The sequence below is a fragment of the Sporothrix brasiliensis genome, assembly GCF_000820605.1.
Source record: "Sporothrix brasiliensis 5110 chromosome Unknown Cont20, whole genome shotgun sequence".
Classification (NCBI taxonomy): Eukaryota; Fungi; Ascomycota; class Sordariomycetes; order Ophiostomatales; family Ophiostomataceae; genus Sporothrix; species Sporothrix brasiliensis.
The window spans coordinates 2,172,149-2,191,768 of NW_024467139.1; the positions used below are offsets into that span (position 1 = coordinate 2,172,149).

The 19,620-nt window shown below is 56.3% G+C and overlaps 6 protein-coding genes across 6 annotated transcripts; 3 read left to right on the forward strand and 3 right to left on the reverse strand.

Moving 5' to 3' along the window:
• Nucleotides 1-764: 764 nt before the first annotated feature.
• SPBR_06931 (adenosine deaminase) lies at nt 765-2,654 on the forward strand (the record flags this gene model as incomplete). Its single annotated transcript, XM_040765187.1, has 2 exons — nt 765-894; nt 982-2,654. 2 exons carry the CDS (start codon nt 765-767, stop codon nt 2,652-2,654), a joined length of 1,803 nt encoding a protein of 600 aa, XP_040616577.1.
• Nucleotides 2,655-3,075: 421 nt separating this feature from the next.
• On the reverse strand, nt 3,076-3,639 carry SPBR_07904 (mismatched base pair and cruciform DNA recognition protein; the record flags this gene model as incomplete). Its single annotated transcript, XM_040766158.1, has 1 exon — nt 3,076-3,639. One exon carries the CDS (start codon nt 3,637-3,639, stop codon nt 3,076-3,078), a length of 564 nt encoding a protein of 187 aa, XP_040616578.1.
• Nucleotides 3,640-4,892: 1,253 nt separating this feature from the next.
• On the reverse strand, nt 4,893-6,789 carry SPBR_06927 (cysteine desulfurase; the record flags this gene model as incomplete). The annotated part of the gene is made up of 2 exons (XM_040765183.1): nt 4,893-5,303; nt 5,623-6,789. 2 exons carry the CDS (start codon nt 6,787-6,789, stop codon nt 4,893-4,895), a joined length of 1,578 nt encoding a protein of 525 aa, XP_040616579.1.
• Nucleotides 6,790-8,459: 1,670 nt separating this feature from the next.
• Nucleotides 8,460-9,958, forward strand: SPBR_07177 (bar adaptor protein; the record flags this gene model as incomplete). The annotated part of the gene is made up of 3 exons (XM_040765431.1): nt 8,460-8,495; nt 8,559-9,867; nt 9,933-9,958. The coding sequence occupies 3 exons, from the start codon at nt 8,460-8,462 to the stop codon at nt 9,956-9,958; spliced, it is 1,371 nt and encodes a 456-aa protein (XP_040616580.1).
• Nucleotides 9,959-11,659: 1,701 nt separating this feature from the next.
• SPBR_06619 (uncharacterized protein) lies at nt 11,660-14,306 on the reverse strand (the record flags this gene model as incomplete). Its single annotated transcript, XM_040764875.1, has 2 exons — nt 11,660-14,028; nt 14,129-14,306. The coding sequence occupies 2 exons, from the start codon at nt 14,304-14,306 to the stop codon at nt 11,660-11,662; spliced, it is 2,547 nt and encodes an 848-aa protein (XP_040616581.1).
• A 2,832-nt stretch (nt 14,307-17,138) lies between these two features.
• Nucleotides 17,139-19,194, forward strand: SPBR_06840 (uncharacterized protein; the record flags this gene model as incomplete). The annotated part of the gene is made up of 2 exons (XM_040765096.1): nt 17,139-17,387; nt 17,611-19,194. The coding sequence occupies 2 exons, from the start codon at nt 17,139-17,141 to the stop codon at nt 19,192-19,194; spliced, it is 1,833 nt and encodes a 610-aa protein (XP_040616582.1).
• Between the last annotated feature and the right edge of the window lie 426 nt (nt 19,195-19,620).

Here is a 19,620-nt window from a genome sequence, read left to right on the forward strand (position 1 = left end):
GTGATGTTGGGGCCTCTCAGGAATGCAAATGTACGCGAGTGGCTGCTTCCGCAATAGGCGTAAACATCATGTCCTCCATGCTTGCCTATTTTGAAACAAACCATTCAACGTCGTCCTCTTTGGTGGCCTCTTCTAACTCTCAATTGCTACTTTCGCCAGCATCCTCCATCCAACGAATCTCTCCTTTTTCGCATCGCCAGGAGCTTTGCCCTGGAGTAATTTTGGACCGGTATTACAAATACTAGGCGAGCACTGTGCGTTCGCTGCTCTCCCCGCGATATCTTACATACCGAATCCTTCGGGTACCAGCACTCGGTGTGGACAGAGAACCTGATCCTCTTCCGGTCCCGTCAAGTTTGCTTCTGCTGCTCTGCTGCCCTCCTTGCCCAGCATTGCCTCTTTCTTCCGTTGTCGTTGCTTACTCTCGACTGAAGCCTCTGGATTATTGCCCGGATGCACCTAGTATGCACCCTTCGCACTCGGGCCCCCGCTTCTGACTCATGCTGACGGCGACCGTTAGGATTCCACAGACTGCAGCTGCACGTCTTGCACGGTAGTTTCCAGTGGTTGACAGACATTCCGCCCGTTCTTACCGCTTACGGACGGCGGCTGTAGCCCTACACGTCCTGCTTCACTTGTGCAACAAAAGTATAAGAGTTTGCAAGGGTGCAGACACTCGACAAAGGAAAATCACGACACCCAAGGAGCCAATGTCATAATATCTGCGGCAGAACCTCTCACGCAATCCGACACTTTCTAGCACTATGGGAGGCTTCACCGACGAAGACTGGGCCAGCGTGTCCACGGAGCTGCCCACCACAGAAGATGCCGTCATCAAGCAGTATCTCAAAGGCCGCGAGAGCTTGATCGCTGAGGAGCATAAAAAGAGGAGCGGTATGTGCAGTTTCTCAGCTCGGCGTGCCTTGCCGTGTGCTCAAAGGCTCGAAGGCTAATCCATTCCCTACCAATCCCCCAATCCAGATTATGCTTTCCGCCAGGGACTCTCTCCCATTGCTCGGAAAGCATGTGCGATCGTTGACCGCATCCGCGCTGACGAACGCCGCCGCATCTGGACGCCGAAACTCGAGGAGAAGATTGCTACGGGCGAGGGAGGACCCGACGCTGGCCGCGATGACGGTGCAGGCATGACCCTCTACCCCGGCCAAGTGTTCACACATGCCAAGGGCCTAATTGAGCAAACCGCACTTTGGAAGATTGTACGCAAGCTGCCCAAGGGCTCCCTTCTGCACGCCCATTGTGACGCCATTGTCAACTTTGAGTTTGTTTTCAACGTGCTGCTCGAGACGCCGGGCCTGCACATAGTCGGCACTTCGGGCCCGCTGGCCACGCCGGCCCAGCTCGCCGAGCGTGTCGTGACCTTTCCCTACCGCAAAGTCGCACATCACGTTGTGACCGAGGCCGAGAGCAAGGCTAGCGGCGGCACCAAGAAGGCCAACCCGGCGCCCTGGGACCCGAGCTATGTGGCTGGCACACCGGTGCTGCTGACCGAGGCGGCAGACGCGTTCCCTGATGGTGGGCGCAAGGGTTTTGTTGCCTGGCTGAAGACACGCTGTACCATCTCTCAGCTCGATGCCATCGAACAGCACCACGGCCTCGACCACATCTGGGAAAAATTCCATAAATGTTTCATGATGATGGGCGCCATGATCCACTACGAGCCCGTGTGGCGCGCGTTCCTGCGCCAACTGATGCGCCAAATGTTCGACGACGGCCTGAGCTGGGTTGAGGTGCGCATCAAGTGGCCCTGCGACTACCACCGTGAGGGCAGCGAGGAGCCCGAGCCGGACTACCTGCATCTGTTTGGCGTGGCCGAGGAAGAGGTGGAGAAATTCCGCAAGGAGACCAACAATGCCTTTTGGGGCCTGCGCTTTATTTGGACCGAGCTGCGCAGTTTCGGCGCCCGCGCCATTACCGAGAATATGGACTACTGCATCACCACCAAGCTGGCCTACCCGCAGATGATTGCCGGCTACGACGTTGTGGGCCAGGAGGATCTGGGCCGTCCACTCAAGGACCTGCTGCCCGAGTTGTTCTGGTTCCGCAAGCAGTGTGCGGAGGAGGGCGTCAACATTCCCTTCTTCTTCCACGCAGGCGAGTGCCTGGGCGACGGCGACGATACCGACAACAACGTCTTTGACGCCATTCTGCTGGGGACGCGCCGCATCGGCCACGGCTTCAGTCTGTATAAGCACCCGCTGCTCATCGATCTCGTCAAGGACAAGCGCATCCTCATCGAGTCGTGTCCCATCAGTAACGAGATTCTGCGTTTGTGCGGCAGCATCCTGTCGCACCCGCTGCCTGCCCTGTTGGCGCGCGGCGTGCCCTGCGGCCTCAACAACGACGACCCGGCCATCCTGGGCCAAGACTTGGAGGGTGTCTCGCACGACTTCTGGCAGGCCCTTCAGGGTTGGGAAAACCTGGGCCTCGCGGGTCTGGGCTCCCTCGCCGAGAATAGTGTGCGGTGGTCGGCCTTTGAGGACGAGACCAACGAGGAGTGGACACAGCACATCCGCGAGGCGTCTCTGGGCAACAGCATCAAAGCGCAGCGTCTCAAGGAGTGGAGCGTGCAGTGGGAGAAGTTTTGTTTGTGGGTTGTGACCGAGTACGGCGAGCAGTATGGAGACGACGAGTAGCCGATGGTCTCAGAGCGAAATGTAGTAGGCTATCTATAGATTGCGATGCTGTTCTTATTGGGTCTTTTTCGGGTTTCTGTTACTGCTGTACTTTCACCAAGGCGTGTTCACTGGGATGGTTCAAGGAAAGCGTAACGACATCGCATTCAACATGAGCGCATTCAACATGGAATGTTACGGAGCGAATACTGTTTACTGTTGGACTATCGTTGTTTTGCATATTTTGCAAAACTTTACTTTTTCACTTCTTCACCTTATCATTTCAAAAGAGTTCTCGAAAAGGACTGTTTTCAAATTTTCGCTATATATGTTCTCATAAACCGCTAGCATTGCTTATTTCCTTCATAGAGTGACATTGTCAAATGTAGCAATATAACTAAAAGAAAAAAGAGAAATGATTCGTACTCGTCAAATCGTATTTTTACTCGCGGCGAGCACGCTCCGCCTCGGACTGCTTCTGGATGTCGACCTCAGCGCCGCGCTGCTGCGTCTTGCCCACATCGTGCTGTCTCTGGTACTCAGCCTCGGCCCCGGTGTTGCCCGTGAGGTTTGCAACGCCGCCGCCGATGGTGCCCTTGACGCGGTCTGCCGCGCCCGAGACAAAGTCGTTGACCTGGCCACGCGCCTCCTGCTCCTGGCCTGAGCGGTTCTGCTCGCGGCCGGCCGACTTGAGCGACTCGGAGCCGACAAGGCCGCCAATGGCCTCCTTGGCCGAGCCAATGGTCTGGTTCCAGCTGCCGGTGGCGCGGTCGGGGTCGTCGCGCGTCACAGCGCCGGCCGACGATGCGGTAAAGCCGGGGCCCTTGACGGTGGCGTGCGAGGCGTCGTACTCGGCCTTGGCACCCTCCTTCTTGGCGTCGCCGGCGTTCTCCTGGCCAGCACTGCCCGTCAGGTTGCCGATGGCGCTCTGGACGGTGCCGACGGCGGAGTCAATGTAAGACTGGACCGTGGAGGGGCCGTTGTTGTTGGTGTTGGAGGAAGACATTTTGGGTTGGTGGGGTGGGTTTGTTGTAAAAGGGTGAGGATTTTGTTGATTGTTTGCCTGAGTGTCTGAGTGTCTGAGTGAAGGTTTTGAATGTTGGTTGTGTTCGAAGAGGAGAACTGACGATCCAAGAGGGGAGAAAGTAGGGACTTATATAGTTGACAGACGCGTCTGACTTGTCAGGGGCAAGCGCGACCCTTGCGTGAGCTTCGTTGGCGATGGCGACTGACGAAAACGTGCAGGTCCGGACCCCTAACTAGACAATGACAGGTGTAGCGTTCTACCGACTTTACTAGAGACAGTACTTTGATCTCGATGTTTGTCCAAAACAGGAAGTGGCTTTCGCAAGTGCGCGACAGGAGAGAAAGGTCAGCGCGAAGACGATGACGTCATATACTTTTCTGTGCCCTTTTTACAGTGGGCTTTGGAGGGAGCCCCGCAGCGACCAGACCAGCTATGATGTCACTGTAAAAAGTGCACCCACAACATCCACGGCCAAGCTCCCATAATAGGCAACTGTACATGGTAGAGCCACGTCCTATGGATTGAAACATGTGCGGATTGCGAAATAGATTGCTTCACGTCCTCCGTCACATTCGATTGGCTTCTTCGCAGTGGAGCGGGCATGTGGCTCGGAGATTGTCGCGATCGAAGTGCGTGGTGCTGTCCCTGAAAATCAGCCGTTGACGCTAAACTGTGATAATTTACAGGGCATTCAGGGTCCGTTTTCATGGCACATTCTGAGTAGTCAACGAGGTGCGACGTATTGTTAAGGCTTGTCAGTCGATTAAGTCTCCCCGCCCTTTGGACTATAGACACCAGGTGTTCACGAAAGTGCAGCTTATTTTCAGCATTTGCCAAGTGAGATGGAAGGGAATAAAATAGTACATTAGACAGAGAGGAACGTCAGATATGTTCATTCTATCATCTCCCTGTCTGGTGGGATGGCCGTTCCACGAGAGAAAGTAGTGGGCAAAGACAAAACCTTCATGAAGCATAACCGTAAGCATGACAATGACCGGCCAAAGGGCCATAGGAGAGATTCCAGCCCAGAAACAAAAAGGTAGTAAAAGAAAACAAGAAGCCGCCGTAGACAGTCTTCAGGCATGTAGGTTTCATTTTCGTAGCAACTCTCGGCCAGCCTTGACACGCAAACGCAACCCGTAAAGGCCCGTGACGAATCGTAAAGTACCGTAACGAAAATAAGAGCACGAACAAATGAACATCATGACCAGAGCGAAAGTTCGCCGTTCAGTTTAGTGGGCGGTCCACTGGATCGAGTCGAGGTCGATGCCGTCCTGCACCATCTCCCACAGCGGGCTGAGCTCGCGCAGGAAGCTGACACGCTCGCGCACCGCCTGTAGCACGTAGTCAATCTCCTGCTCCGTGGTGAAGCGGCCGATTCCAAAGCGGATACTCGAATGAGCGCTCTCGTCGCTGTTGCCGAGGGCGCGCAGGACGTAACTCGGCTCGAGGGAAGCGGACGTGCAGGCACTGCCCGAGGACAGGGCAATGTCCTTGAGGGCCATCAGAAGAGACTCGCCCTCGACGTAGGCAAAGGAGACGTTGACGCAGCCCGGGTAGAAGTGGTCACGGTCGCCGTTCTGGGACGTGTGCTCCATGGCCAGGAGGCCGTTGAGCAGACGGTCGGAGAGATACTTGATACGCTTGGAATCGTACTTTTGCGTGTTAGTCAGATCGCACACAACTTGAAAGCAATGCGAATGGAAGGCAGGGCAAGACAGAAACAGAGGAGCAATAAAGCAAAAAACACAACGCAGCAAGCCCAAGCAGGCTTTAGATCAGACGCAGCTCAAATTCTCAACATGGTTCTTCCTCAAAGAGGAACATTCAGAAAGCCATGCATGTTTAAAAGCAAATCATCATATCGAAGGGTAGGGGCAAGAGCCAACAAAAAAAAGAGCAAACAGAGCCGATATGAAATGGTCATGGCCATTAGTCCTGGGGAGAAAAAAGGGAACCTACCGAAAACTCTTCGTGTGCGATGCGGCACGCCTCACCGAAGCCAACAACCAGCGGAGGGGCCAGTGTGCCACTGCGCAGACCACGCTCCTGGCCGCCACCACTGATGATGGGGTCAAGACGCACGCGCGGACGACGGCGAACGTAGCAGGCGCCGATGCCCATGGGGCCGTAGATCTTGTGCGACGAAATGGACATGAGATCAATGTTCATGGCGTTGACGTCGAGGGGAATCTTGCCGACAGCCTGGGCGGCGTCGCTGTGGAAGAAGACCTTTTTCTTGCGGCACAGGCGGCCAATCTCGGCCAGCGGCTGGATGACGCCAATCTCGTTGTTGACGGCCATGATGCTGACCAGGGCCGTCTCGGGGCGGATGGCAGCCTCAAGGGCCTCGAGGTCCACCAGGCCCGAGGCCAGCACGGGCAGGTAGGTGATCTCAAAGCCCTCGTCCTGCAGATGGCGACAGCTGTCGAGCACGCACTTGTGCTCGGTCTGGGTCGTGATGATGTGCTTCTTCTTGCCAGAACGGCCAAAGAAGCGCGCCACGCCCTTGATGCTCATATTGTTGCTCTCGGTAGCACCGCTCGTGAAGATAATCTCCTTGGGGTCGGCACCAATGAGACGAGCGACATGCTCGCGGGCCTCGTCAACAGCCTTCTCACTCTCCCAGCCGTACGAGTGGGTGCGGGAGTGCGGGTTGCCGTAGATGCCGACGTAGAAGGGCATCATGGCGTCGAGGACGCGCGGGTCGACGGGGGTGGTGGCCTGCATGTCGAGGTAGATGGGCCGCTGGCCCTCCTCGAGGACAGTCGCCTGCTTGAGGACCTCGGCCATGGGGCTGACGAGGACGTCGGAACCGGCGCCGGAAGTGGGCACGGGGACCTCGCCGAGGGCGTTCTGGAAGTCCTTCTTGTTGAGGTGGATGGCGGTCTCGATCTTCTTGGTGGCCTCGGCGACCTGGGCATTGTCGCGCTTCGACTCGGACACATACGTCCTCCGTGCCTGTGCAGGCGTCTGCGACTGTGACACAGCCGTCGTTGCTAGCCGCGGCCGTCCGCTGTGCATTCTCCGCAGAGCCGACGACGACGCCGAAGCAGCCGGAGCCGATGGCCGCGCGGCAAGGCGCGCGGCCTGCCTTAATAATAAGGCTTGGGATGTGATGCAAGGCATGGTGATGGATGTGATGGCGATGGCGATGGAGATGGGACAGGACGTAGAAGAGAGAGAGAGGGAAGGATGAAATGAAGGGAGAGAAAAAAAGGAGGAAGACCACAACGGAGTCAAGGATCGAAAATGGAGATAAGGAGGCAAGGGGAGACCGGACGTATCAAAGGAAGGGCGTGAATTTGTCACGCCTCAGATGCAGTTTGCCTGCACGCGTTTCTTTGTTGCTCACCTACTCCGTCTGTCCTGGTGGGAGGAGGTGTTTTTCGCCTGCGACGCCGATTTTCTCATTTTCCCATTTTTCCCGTTTCCAACGGGCAATTCAGCTGGGGAAAGGACACTCGGTGATAACATCGGAGCAACTTTGCCACTGTCCGATTGGACGAATCAGGTCAACAGATCCCATTGTGGGGTGCTTTTCTGCCGGTGGGTCTGTTCTCGTTTTGTCAGGGCGGTCAGAAAGCTCGCTCCTGCCCCGCTTCAGCTGTCTGTCAGTGTTCGTGGGCTGGACAAGGCGAAGTCGCTCTGTAGACCAATTCGGCAAGGGGGAACCTGCGATTACTGAGTGTGCACTGTAAGGCACGATGGAGTGCACATCAATGGCAATGAATTGCGACTAAACAGACAAACAAAGAAAACAGTCAATCTACAGTGAGAGGAATGTGAAGAGCCATTCCCGTCTAAGCTGGTCCGACTGAGCATCGCAACGGTTCGACATCTCAATCCTCTTACTTGGCTTGTGTGTGTCGTGCGGCGTTGCAACGCCCTATCGGTACTTGGATTACTTTTATTCGCACAGTTGCTTTAACGCTTCGCATGCAGCTAACCGGGCGCTCTGTCTTGTCGGCTGCCAGCCAACCGACGCCTGGCAATCGCGACTTCCCGAGTGCAATGAATTGCGCCTGTCGCACTCAATCGGTTTCCAAATTGCTCCTTGGCTCTTTCCCGTAAATCACGCCTCTCTTTCTCTGTTGACGACGCATTGTCGCCCTGCGCCTTCCCTGCCCGCGGAGTGCCCGTCGGTTACGTCCTGCCCACTGCCACGATCTACGCCACTCTTACCCACTCTTCCACTGAAAGCCAAAAGACCCACTCGCCAAGCGCCGCAGAAAGCAAAGCGCAGCCAGAGCTTTGCCCACCCAGTCCATCGCTAGCCGGTAAACCGCAGGAGCGACACAGCACTGAGAAAAGCAATACACAACGTCATCAGGCCTTCTCCAGCGTAAATCGTGGGGAAGGTGCAAAAGAGCGCCGGTTTTTGGTGCCCATCCCCTCCTTCCCAGAAAGCCCCGAAAGGTCACCCAAAAACGCCCGCCAGCCGCACCAAACCACGCCGAGGCCTTTTGGCACTGAACCTGATTTTCTGGCTTTGGCCAACAGGCGCAATCTTCAAGGCAGCGGCGTTTCCTGGTATCGTGCCAACGTAAGTCTGGCTTCTGGCTTCGAATCGACCTTTGTTCACTTCGTGACGCATTCTTCACCCCTCGTTCAGCGTTATCACTACATTTTTTGCCCGTCCCAGCGTCTCGAAACGTCGCCGAGCGTTCCGATTATCCTCTGTTTCAATATCATCGACGACGTCGACGGCTTCGACGGCTTCGAAATATCCACAGCATCTCTCGCGACTCTCTCACGACTCTCTCTCACGGCTTGACCTTCCCCCCCGGCTCGTCACAATGAGCTTCAAGGGTTTCTCCAAGGGCATTGCCCGGGTACGTTGACTCTCTGGGCCGCTGCTCACAAAGAGACACAAAGACAGACAACTAACCGATCAGGCCCCTCAACAATTCCGGCAGAAATTCAACATGGGCGAGCAGACCAAGGACCCCATCTATTTGGATGCCGAGCGGCGGTTCGACGACCTCGAAGCCCAGACCAAGAAGCTGCACGAAGAAAGCAAACGCTACGCCGAGGCCATCAACGGCATGCTCACCCACCAGATCGAATTCTCGCAGGCCATTGCCGAGATTTACAAACCCATCAGCGGCAGCGTGTCGGACCCGGACTCGTTTATTGCAGAGGGCAACGTCGAGGGCATCCGCGCGTGCGAGGAGTACGAGGCCGTGGTCAAGGACCTGCAGGAGACGCTCAAGCCGGAGCTGGAAATGATTGAGAGCCGCGTTGTGCAGCCGGCCGACGAGCTGCTGGTCGTCATCCAAGCGATCCGCAAATGCGCCGTGAAGCGCGAGCACAAGAAGCTGGACTACGACCGGCACCGGGCGGCGCTCAAAAAGCTGCAGGACAAGAAGGAAAAGTCTCTGAAAGACGAAAAGGCGCTGTACAAGGCGGAGGCGGACTTGGAGCAGTCGACCCAGGACTTTGACTACTTTAACGACTTGCTCAAGGACGAGCTGCCCAAGCTGTTCTCGCTCGAGCGCCAGTTCATCCAGCCACTCTTCCAGTCCTTCTACTACATGCAGCTCAACGTGTTCTACACACTGCACGAGAAGATGCAGCAGGTGGACATTGGCTACTTCAACCTGACGCTCGACGTCCAGGAAGCCTTTGACATGAAGCGCGGCGACATCCAGGAGCGCACCGAGAAGCTGTCGATTGTCAAGTTCCGCACCACCGGCGGCCGGCGGCCGGGCCAGCCGCCCAAGTCCAAGTACGGCAACCGGTTGGCGATTGAGGGCCGCAAGGACCGGCCACTGGCCATCACGCAGGGCCCCAGCTCTGGCGAATACGACTCCGCATCGCCGCCCGGGTCGCCCGCCACCGGCAACACCGCCACCTACCCCTACCGCAGCCGCGCCAGCTCGTCCGCCGAGCACCCGCCGCCGCCGTACTCGGCCGAGGTCGACAGCAGCAACAGCATGACCAAGTACGGCAGCCACGTCGGCAGCAGCGCCAGTGCCCTCGCTGCCGCCGCCAAGTCCAAGCCGCCGCCGCCAAAACCCAAGCCGCAGCGCCTGAGCGCCGTGCCCGCAGCCGAGACGGCCACAGCGCTGTACGACTATGCAGCGGCACAGGACGGCGACCTGAGTTTCTCGGCGGGCGACGTGATTGAGATTGTCACGCGGTCCGACAATGTCAACGAGTGGTGGACGGGCAAGCTGCAAGGCCGGCAAGGGCAGTTCCCAGGTATGTCTTCCATGGTGTGTACGTATGTCCCTAGTGTTATGATTTAGCAACTGACGTCTGTTCAGGAAACTATGTGCAGGTTGACGGTTAGAAGCCCCGAAAGCCTCGCTAGCTGGCTTGTCTCATACTTTACATTTTTATTCGTTTGCGCTGCTTTGCTCTGCAATTATCATTTCCACGGTCATCGTAACGGATGGAGTACAATATGCCATATAGATAATACTCGTATACCAAAGGCTTTTGCATTTGTTTGCCGTTCAGTCGTCCTACTTTTCTCGGTTGTGTTGTTTGCGGTGTTCTCTCGTTTCACTCCTTTTGTCTTTTGCTTCGCAAAGCATAGCCGCGGACTTGGGGTGGTGATGGTCGAAGACAGAGGGAGGAGACGAACCATCACAGACGCACAATTACAAAAATATAAAATAATACCGCAAGACTCTCCACAGCCCCCATGCGTCTCCATGTCGACCATGGGCTAGATTACACGCCACTGGCGTTCAACTCTGTCGATCGTGGGGGACAGAGCCCGAGACCGAGAAGAAGACGCTGCTAGTATCAAAGCACCAGGCTCAGAACACGCTGCTGCCGAGATACTCACCCCCATGCGGCATATACGCCATCTTTGTGCCCTGCATAATGAGGTGTCTTCCCCACGTACACTGCAGATGCTGAGACTTGTTGGGGCACCTCATGCAAGACGCTGTTTTGGAAAGCCGCTCGAAAGTCAAAATGGGATCCAAAATCCACGGTACGCGGGGCGAAGACGCATATCTGCACATTTCGGGAAGCCCAAACGGGCAATTCTACAATGATATTCATGGAAAAGATGTCCGCATTGCCATGGACCAGCCAGTTTGCGTAATCAAAAGAAAAGGGTTGCCTCCAGACTGGAGCCTGAAGAGGGGGCCTCGATACAAGCGGGATGCACGGAAGCTCGACAAGGCTGAGGCTCTCTGTCCAGTCGGCGTCATGGGACTGAAAGTGAAGTCTTTCTCATGGGTGGGGTGGGTTTACGTATCAGTTCAAACTCGTCCGTGCGTCGAACGTAGCCTTTATTTTCGTTTCTTTCTGTGCTTTATATCGCATTTCAGCTCTATGTTCCTGCCTTTGCATAGGCCGTATGTCCTTAAAATTGTCCGGTGGGTAGTTCTGTGCGCAGTTCGGAAGGAAGACGGTTTGTAAATAAATCCAAAGAAGGTTAGCATTCTGTCATTTTAGGCATACCATCTCAGTCTTTCAACCTTGCATCGTTTCTCTTTCAACAACAATCCTTGCTGCAGCTCCTACGCCTTCTCTAGACAGTATGGCATGGCGTGCCCAACACGGAAGCCAAGGGAGCATGCCGTAATTCGTATCAGCGAGGAAGGGAAATACGAGGGGTACGGCGGAGATAAAACACCAACATAAACAATTTCACTCCAACCGTCGTCCGATTCCGCCTCGATTTCAGTCCTACCTCTGTCTGCCTTTCAGCCTCACTTTTTTCAACAGAGGAAATGTCGAGCCAACCTACTCGCCCGAGGGCCAAACAACAGTACACACGTTGCCCCATATCGCAGCCGGCCTGCCCTGTGTCATAAAAGAGGGGCCCCAGCTTCCCCCAACCCTCGCCTGTCCGTTCTGTTCACTCCTTCACACCTTTTCGTGTCGTCCCTTTTCCACTTCTCTGCATTGTTGGAAAGTTATGAGCTATGTCATGCAAAAAAGGCAGCAAAAACATAATGATATTTTAAACGTCTCATGGCATCTCTCCTTTCACCCTCTCCGTTCTCCATAACGTATGCAACTGTAAATGTCACAATGGCCCACTGTAGCCCCCTGTCCGGCTCCGTTTGTGGTAAGAAAAATCAAAACCACGGCCGATGGCGCGGTACATAGGCTCGACGGACGTGACCCAGCTCCGTTGAGCCTCTTCCTCTTCGTCCACATCCATGGGTGACAAAGGACGAGAGGGACGAGGCGACAGCAGCACGGTGTCCTTTCCTTTTCCCCTCTCATCGGCCACTGTTGTCATCTGACTGTTGAAGTCGATGGCTTGACAGTCGATGGCCTGCGAATGGCCTGACTGGCTTTGCTCCACCTCTCCCGCATCGTGCTCCTGTTCCTTACCCAGGTCGCACAGCTTGCGCTTTCTGCTAACAAGACAAGCCGGCCGAGGCAGCCCCTCCTCCTCTGCTCCGCAGTCTTCCTTGGCATCCGTTTCTTCCTCCCCCCACCTGTCCAGCCCCGGAAGACACAGTGTAGGGTCGAAACTGACGACAACAATGGCCTGCCGCGTGCCAACCTCTCCGCTGCCAGTGCTGGTAGTCGCGTAGACGAGCACCCGGTCGTCCCACGAGGTCGCTGTGATGGCGCCACAGTAACCTGGCGGGTTCAGGGTGTCATTGAGCGCCTTTTCTTGTTTGGTGGGGTTGTTGTTGCTGTTGTCGCTGTTGTCGCTGTTGTCGCTGTTGTCGCTCTCGCCTTTACCATACGGCCGTGGCCAGGTCACCACGTCGCGGTCCACGTAGCGCTTCTTGATTTCCCGCATTGGGTATAAAAGGCTGTCCCCTCCTTCGTTGTCGGTGTCATTCTTGTCGCTTTGCACACGCGTCCGCCGTGTGCCTGCGCGCAGGACCAGGCGGGGGCGGCTGGCCAATGGGTCCGCCCAAGCAGGCGTGTTCTGGTAGTAGAGATCCAGAAACGTACGGCTTCCCGAGCTGTACACACGCGCGCCACAGCGGCTGAGCGTCAAAGGCATCATGCGCGCGGCATCGTCGCCGGGGTGAACGTGCTCGGGGCGGCGGGCCAGTTGCGCTGCGGACCGTCGCTGTATCCTGGTCCCGTCTCTTGGATTTGGATGTTGATCTCGATTTTGATCTCGATTTTGATTTCGGGCCTGGCTCTTCCACACCAGCGGCTGCATGTAGTATGTCCGCCTACTGCTGCTCGCGCCGCTGACACGCAGCCACTCCTTGCGCGACTCGACGGCCATAATCTGCCCCGTGGCTTCATTCTTCTCCAGACGCAGCGTCGTCCAACGGTCGTCCACGGGGCCCTCGTCGTTGCGCCGTCGCCACAATGATGACCGCGTCGGGGTTTCACGGCGCTGCGGGTCGCTGAGTAGGAAGCGCTCGCAAGTGTAGTACGACGACGGCGCAAAAAGGCCTGTTGCGCGGCCCGACAGCGCGTTAGTGCTGGTGCTGGTGCTGCTGTTGTTCTGTTCTCCATTCGCATCGGAACCAGTGCCCATATCACCAGCTTCGTCGCCATCCTCCTCCTCCTCATCTTCCTCGCCGTCGTATCGGTCGACATCAGTGTTGTCCTCGTCCAAGTACCGCTGCTGGTTGGCCAGCGCGTAAAAGTAGCCGTCCAGTACCTCAAAGCACAGGCTGCTGCCCAGATCTGCCAGGCCAATCGAGTTGTCGACAAAGATGGCCTTGGTCGACCACGCGTCGTCCAAAATACTGTAGTGCCGCAGCACCCAGCGCCGGTGACCGCTGTGCGTCGGCGTTGACGCATTCGCTGCCAAGCTGCTGCTTCCATGGCCACCCAGGCCCTCGCCGTCCGTGTCCTGCTCGGGAAGCCGTCGGTTCGTATACGTGCCAAAGACCAGGTACTCCTTGTTGTTGCGGACAAACAACCGATGATGCGGCAGCGCCAGACGGTGGCTGCGGCACCATCGCGTCACGGGGTTGAACAGCACCAGCCAGCTCTCCTGGTGGCCCGTTCCCGGCACGCGGTGCACGTAGACGCACGACACAATACCGCTGGAATAGTGCAGCGGCCGAAAATGGAAGTTGCGCTTGCCATGGGACGCCGGCACGGCCTCGTTCAAGAGCCGCCGCACATGGACCGTCATCTCTCTACGGACCGTCGATCCGCCGTGCAGCGGCAGAATCCGCAGCGTGCGGCCGACCATGTAGAGCAGCGTCTGGCCGGCATAGACAAATGGCGGTGCTGACGCCGGTCGGACATAGGGGTTGCGGGTATACCCGCCATTGCCGGGTGAAGTGGAGCCGTTCCCGGCGACACTCCCGCTGCGGCCGCCGTAAGTGGGGACGTCCGCTTCAGCGACCACGGCGGCCGCAAACGGCTGCAGATGGGCAATCGCCAGATGCCGCTTGGCGACCGCTCTCAGGGCAGCGGCAAACTGCCATGCCGGACGCATGCGAACGCACTCGTCTGAAAAAGGCAAGTGTCTCTGTGCTGTCAGAAGGTGCACAAGGCGAAGGAGAAAATGAAGCGCAAAAACAAGAGTCAACAAGCTGACTGACTGACTGACTGACCTCCATGAGCATACGGCAGATGCTGTCGTCTCGCATAATGTCGCGGAAAAAGCGGCACGACCTGCTCAGCTCGAATGCCTCTTCCACGTCGAGCAGCTGCACAATGTTCCAAATCAGCTCATTGGGCAAGCGAGTGATGGATGCCGCCGAGGAGAACCGAGTGACCGAGCACATGGCGAGGCTCTTGAGGCCTCTAGAGGCAGAGCGGCCGACAGGGAAGTTGGGCAAACGGCAGCGGCGACGACTCTGTCCACGGATGGACACAGGGAAGCCGTAGTCAACATTTGAAAGATCAAGGTGAATTTAGAAGGTGGAAATAAATATAGAACGTGGACATGTGCTCATGGAATGGAGAGCAAAAGTAAATGAAGCGGCGGAAGAAGAGGAATGAGACGCATTTAAATACAAAGGTCAAAGGGATGAGAAGGGACAAAGCGCGCTACCGCGCATGGGGATGTTAGTGGATCGGCGGCTCTTTTCTTCTTTTGTTGGGCTTTTGTTGTTACTCCTTTTACGGTGTACTGCAGCTTGTACTTCGACAGTCGATTGCTTGTATTGACCTGCTTCCTTTGAATTTTTCTCGATTATTTCATAGCAGCATACAGAACACCTTGCGTGGCACCCCGCCAGAGGCCAGAGCACCAGAATCCGTCGCCCCGGCCGCCTGAATGTGGCGAGCTTGAGGCTCTCTGACAGAAACGACAAAAAAGTATACTTCGATCATATCAGATATATTATTTACCCCACTCACATTCACGTCTGTTGCTCCTTTTCTTTATTTCCATGTTGGTCGCTTGGTTCGTTTCGTTTGTCGGTCACTTTGGCACCCCTGTCGTTTGTCCCTGAAGTGAGGCTCTGCGTTAATTACTACAAATATATTCCCCCGCCAAGGCCTATTATTATCACGGCTCAGCGAGGGGCAAACAGCCTTGATCCATGCCCATCCAGGCATAACCATCTCTAGACAGTCCTAGACGGACAAAAAGCGAAGTACGGAGGGAGCTTGGGCTCAGCGCTCCAGTCGACAGAAAATAATGAGGCTCAAAATATGACTGCTGCCCTTTTTGTTTCTTAAGCGTATCGCATTCGGGCCTTTCCACTTATTTTGTCTTTCCTTCGCCTGCCTTTCGTGTCCCTCCATAAGACACAAGCCCTTTTTCGGGCGTTGGGCAAACCCTGTTTTCAAATATTAACGGTGTAAAGAAAACAATCCCATAAAAAGAGGCACAAGACTGTTGGACTCCCGTAGCTCTCCACAGCTTTCGTTATTGGTCACTTGTATACTTCACACCCTCTGCAATTGCAACCACCATCGAGACCCAAGACACACGGCATGTAGGACCAGGTGTTCGTGTGAGACTCCGCGCTGCACGACATGATCTGTGACAAAAACAATAACAAACACCTTATCACACAAGCTCCAAAAGCCGTTCCCGAGCCATGTCGTCTATATGCGCCACGTCGGCGTCGATGATTACTACGTCTTGTTGAATGCGGCTCCGTACCGCCGTTGGCCGCCCTGTTATAGCTTCTGGGGCCTCCTCTTGCCAGATCGTATTCCTCAGCTTGCCACTCTGTTGGCCTGTCACGCTACCATGTTCCGTTGCGCCTCACGTCGTCTCACAGCATGTCACGGCGTGTCTCTTGGCCTGTCAGCTGCGTCAACTGCAATGTATTGGAAGCTATTAAGTAATCGGTCGGGCAACGGACACAGAGTGTGTGGCCGATGGAGGTCAAAAGTCCCAGTAGGGAGAAAAGGGGGACAAGGTGAAAACGACAAGGAGGCAGCCTCCCGGTTCAGCCTTATTGGCCACTTCAACCTCGGACCGGTCAACCACCAAGCGACCTCATTACTCGGCAAACACGGTGGCACAGGGGGTGCGGAGAGTGCGTGCTGTGCAGTGCGCGATCCGAGAGGGGGACGAAAAAAAAATTCGTAAATAAACAATAGACAAAAAGAAAATGCCCCGAAAGAAAGGCGACAGAGCCGCACCAGTCCCGCAGAGTGCGGAATAGCAAGGACGTGCCTCGTGCACCACACGTGCAGGGAACGTCTGCGTGGCAAGTATTACGTCGTACCAGAAAATGCGAAATGGTGGGTGACGACGTGATGAAGGGGAAGAGTGGGAAGAAGCCGCTCTGCCTTTGTCGCTTCCATCGTCGATCTGCCAGATATTTCAGGACGGCGGCACAGAAGGAAGGGAAACGGTCCAGACCGGGAGCATTATTAGCACAAGGCTTTCGCGGTTCCTCTACAAGCGAGACAGGCGAGCCACATAGAGCCGCATGTGGAAACCTCCAGCAGGATCCGAGGAGGCATTGGGCCATTCTATTGGCTCATGACTCTGCGAGCCTGGCTTTGGAAGTCGACACCGCCATTCTCGTCGCTTGTGGTCCTTGCCAGGTCTTGTCAGCCTCATGTTTTGGCCCTTTATTTCCTTGTGGAGATTGGCTTCTTCTCTTTTCGTTTGAATTTTCTTGGTTTTCTATTTTCCCCCTTTCAATCCTGTTTCTCTTTTCCTTGTTTCCTACCCTTGGCTTTTTTGGCATAGATTGCTGATTCCATCTCTGTGTTGACTCAAGCCAAAATTCATAAGCAAAGCGTTTACATTTCCCCTTTCAAGTTGTCGATTCGAAGACAATTTGCACCGCTCGGAATTGCCCTTTGTTGATTGGGCTGATTAGCGGCAACTCGAACGTTGCAATTCGTATTCTTAGCATTAGTCTCTTCTTCCTCTGTTGTGCGGAGTAATTACTGCGCAGTCGCCGTATCGAACAACAGTGGCATGTTTTCTTGTGTAAGCGGGGCAAAGGTAGCGCCCGACCTCGTGAATCCAATGGGCGAAGAGTCACTGGCACCCGGCTTACAAAACATCACACTCGTCACATTTTGTCCCACGCGACAGCAGCCAGAGCCGGTGCAGCCACGTTACAAACAAATTGATTTCTTTCTTTGAGCCTCACTTGCAAGAAACGAAAGAAAAACATATAAAGAACCAAAAAATCATGGGTGAGACCACGCGCGCGCCGGAAAGCCCGCTCTCGGGCGGCACCCAGAGCGGCGTTTCGGCCGATCCTTCACAGGGCAACACATCGACCAACCCAGCAGCCACCCCGTCAGCTCCTGTGCTCGACCTCTACGAGCCTATCACATCAGATGTGATTCTAGAAGTCCGCAGTGGCAAGATGAAGGCGCTCGAGGGCCTCAAAATCACGTCGGCCATTGACAAGGACCTGTGTACGGGCCGCGTCAAGGTGGGTTTGACGGGCATTGTCGACGAGTGAGTGTGCGCCCAAGTTGAAGCACGTATTTTTGTGCCCTGTCTAATCGTCGGCAGTGAACACGATTACACTTTTCATGGCGGCATTGACAAGGCCGTTCACGGGTGTAAGTCGCTCCTTCCGCCTGACCCGCCGTACCTGCCTCGCTCTCCAGACTGACCACCCAGACTGCGCTTCACACTACCCCACGTGGCAGCGGGAGTTCCCGGCGGCTGCCGCCCGCTTCCGCTCCGGTGGCTTTGGCGAGAACCTCGTCTTTGCGCACCTCAACGAGCGCAACATCCACATAGGCGACGTGTTTGCCGTGGGGCCCAAGATCAACGGCAAGACGCACACGGGCCTCTCAAACGAGGATCTGCAGGGCGACTGTCTCTTGCTCCAAGTCAGCCTGCCGCGCCAGCCCTGTTTCAAGCTCAACCACCGCTTTGGCTTGCGCAACTTTGCGCCCAACACGTGGAAGACGAGCCGCACGGGGTGGTACTACCGCGTGCTGCGTCCCGGAACGGTGCAGGCGGGCGACGAGGTGCGGCTGGTGCGGCGGCCAAACCCGGCCTGGCCGCTGGAGCGCGTGCAGGAGTATCTGCATCGGTCGCCCAACGAGATGGCCATGGTGGAAGAGCTGGCGGCGATTGACGAGTTCGGCGCCGAGTGCAAGAACCAGTTCAAGAGCCGACTGGCCAAGCATGAGGCGCAGCAGCGCAAGAAGGCGCGGCTGGCGGAGGGCGGCGACGGCAAACCGGACGACAAGTGGCTGCCGTTCCGCGTCGTCGAAAAGACAAAGCAAACACCCCGGATCGTGTCGTTTGTGTTTGAGGCGGTCGACCCGCCCAAGCCCGACGCCGAACCAAACGACGACGAGCTGGACCCCGGCTCGCATGTCAGGCTGCGGCTGGGCGGTGACGGCGATGGTGGGGATCAGAAAGACGGGGGCCTTGTCCGCTCCTATTCCATCGTCAAGGGAAACAAGCGCCGTTTCGAGCTCGGCATTGCCTACGACGCGGCCACGTCGCGCGGTGGATCCCGCTTCCTGCACGAGGCTGTCTCTGTCGGCAGCATTGTCCATGCCAGCGCCTTTGCCGCGGGAGTGCCCATCGTATCCGCCGCCAGCCACCACGTTTATGTGGCCGGCGGGGTCGGCATCACGGCATTTTTGGCCCATCTTGAGTCACTGACGTCCATCAACTACAGCTGCGTGCTGCACTATGCTGTGCGCAGCGCCGAGGAGGTTGCCTTTGCCGAGCGGCTCAAGGCACTCGGGCCGGACGTGGTGATTGTCTACGACGCGTCCAAAGGCCAGCGCATGGATATTGCCTCGATTGTGAGCAGCCTGCCGTGGAACGCCCACATTAGCTTTTGTGGTCCGACGCGCATGATGGACGCGGCCCTCGAGGCGACACGTGCGTCTTCGCTGAGCGACAGCGACGTGCACTTTGAAGCCTTTTCGGCCGACACGACGGGTGATCCCTTTGACGTTGTGGTGCGGAAGGCAGAAGACGCCTCCAACGGCGACAACGCAAACGGCGACGCGGGCGGCGCGCGGGCCAAAACGCTGCGGGTTGGCGAAGACGAAACGCTTCTGGAGGTGCTGCAGCGCGAGTTTGGTGTCGATGCAGTGGCGTCGTCGTGCGAGGTGGGCAACTGTGCGACATGCAAAGTCACTGTGCGCGCCGGACGCATCGACCACCGCGGCACAGCATTGACAAGCGAAGAGAAGGCTGCGGGCAACAGCATGTTGTCGTGTGTCAGCCGCGGCATTGGGCGCGTCGAGATTGAGATTTGAGTAGTATTTACGCACACGACAATACGTTTGTTAATATATTATATATTTTTGATTATACAAAGTGGTGTCTATGGTTTGTCGGACGAATCAATGTAGATCCTGGAGGGTGGACGTAGTCTAAAGTTCTTGTGCAAATGAGGCGGGTGAGGGCGGTTACTCGAACGTTTGGTGTTGCATCCGCAGTCGTGTTCCCATCTGCACCTGCACCTGCACCTGCACCTGCACCTGCACCCGCCTCGTCACGTCAGTCGACGTCACACCATATCTCACAACGGTGTAAAGTGTCGATGCCACAGCCATTTCCGTCGGACTGCATTACTGCCCAACGCGGTGGCGATCATCATCCATCGGCCATTCGCACAGAAGCACACGACATCCGATGGCCGCAACCCGACGGTCCTGTTTCTGAGACGTCGTGTGTTGGGG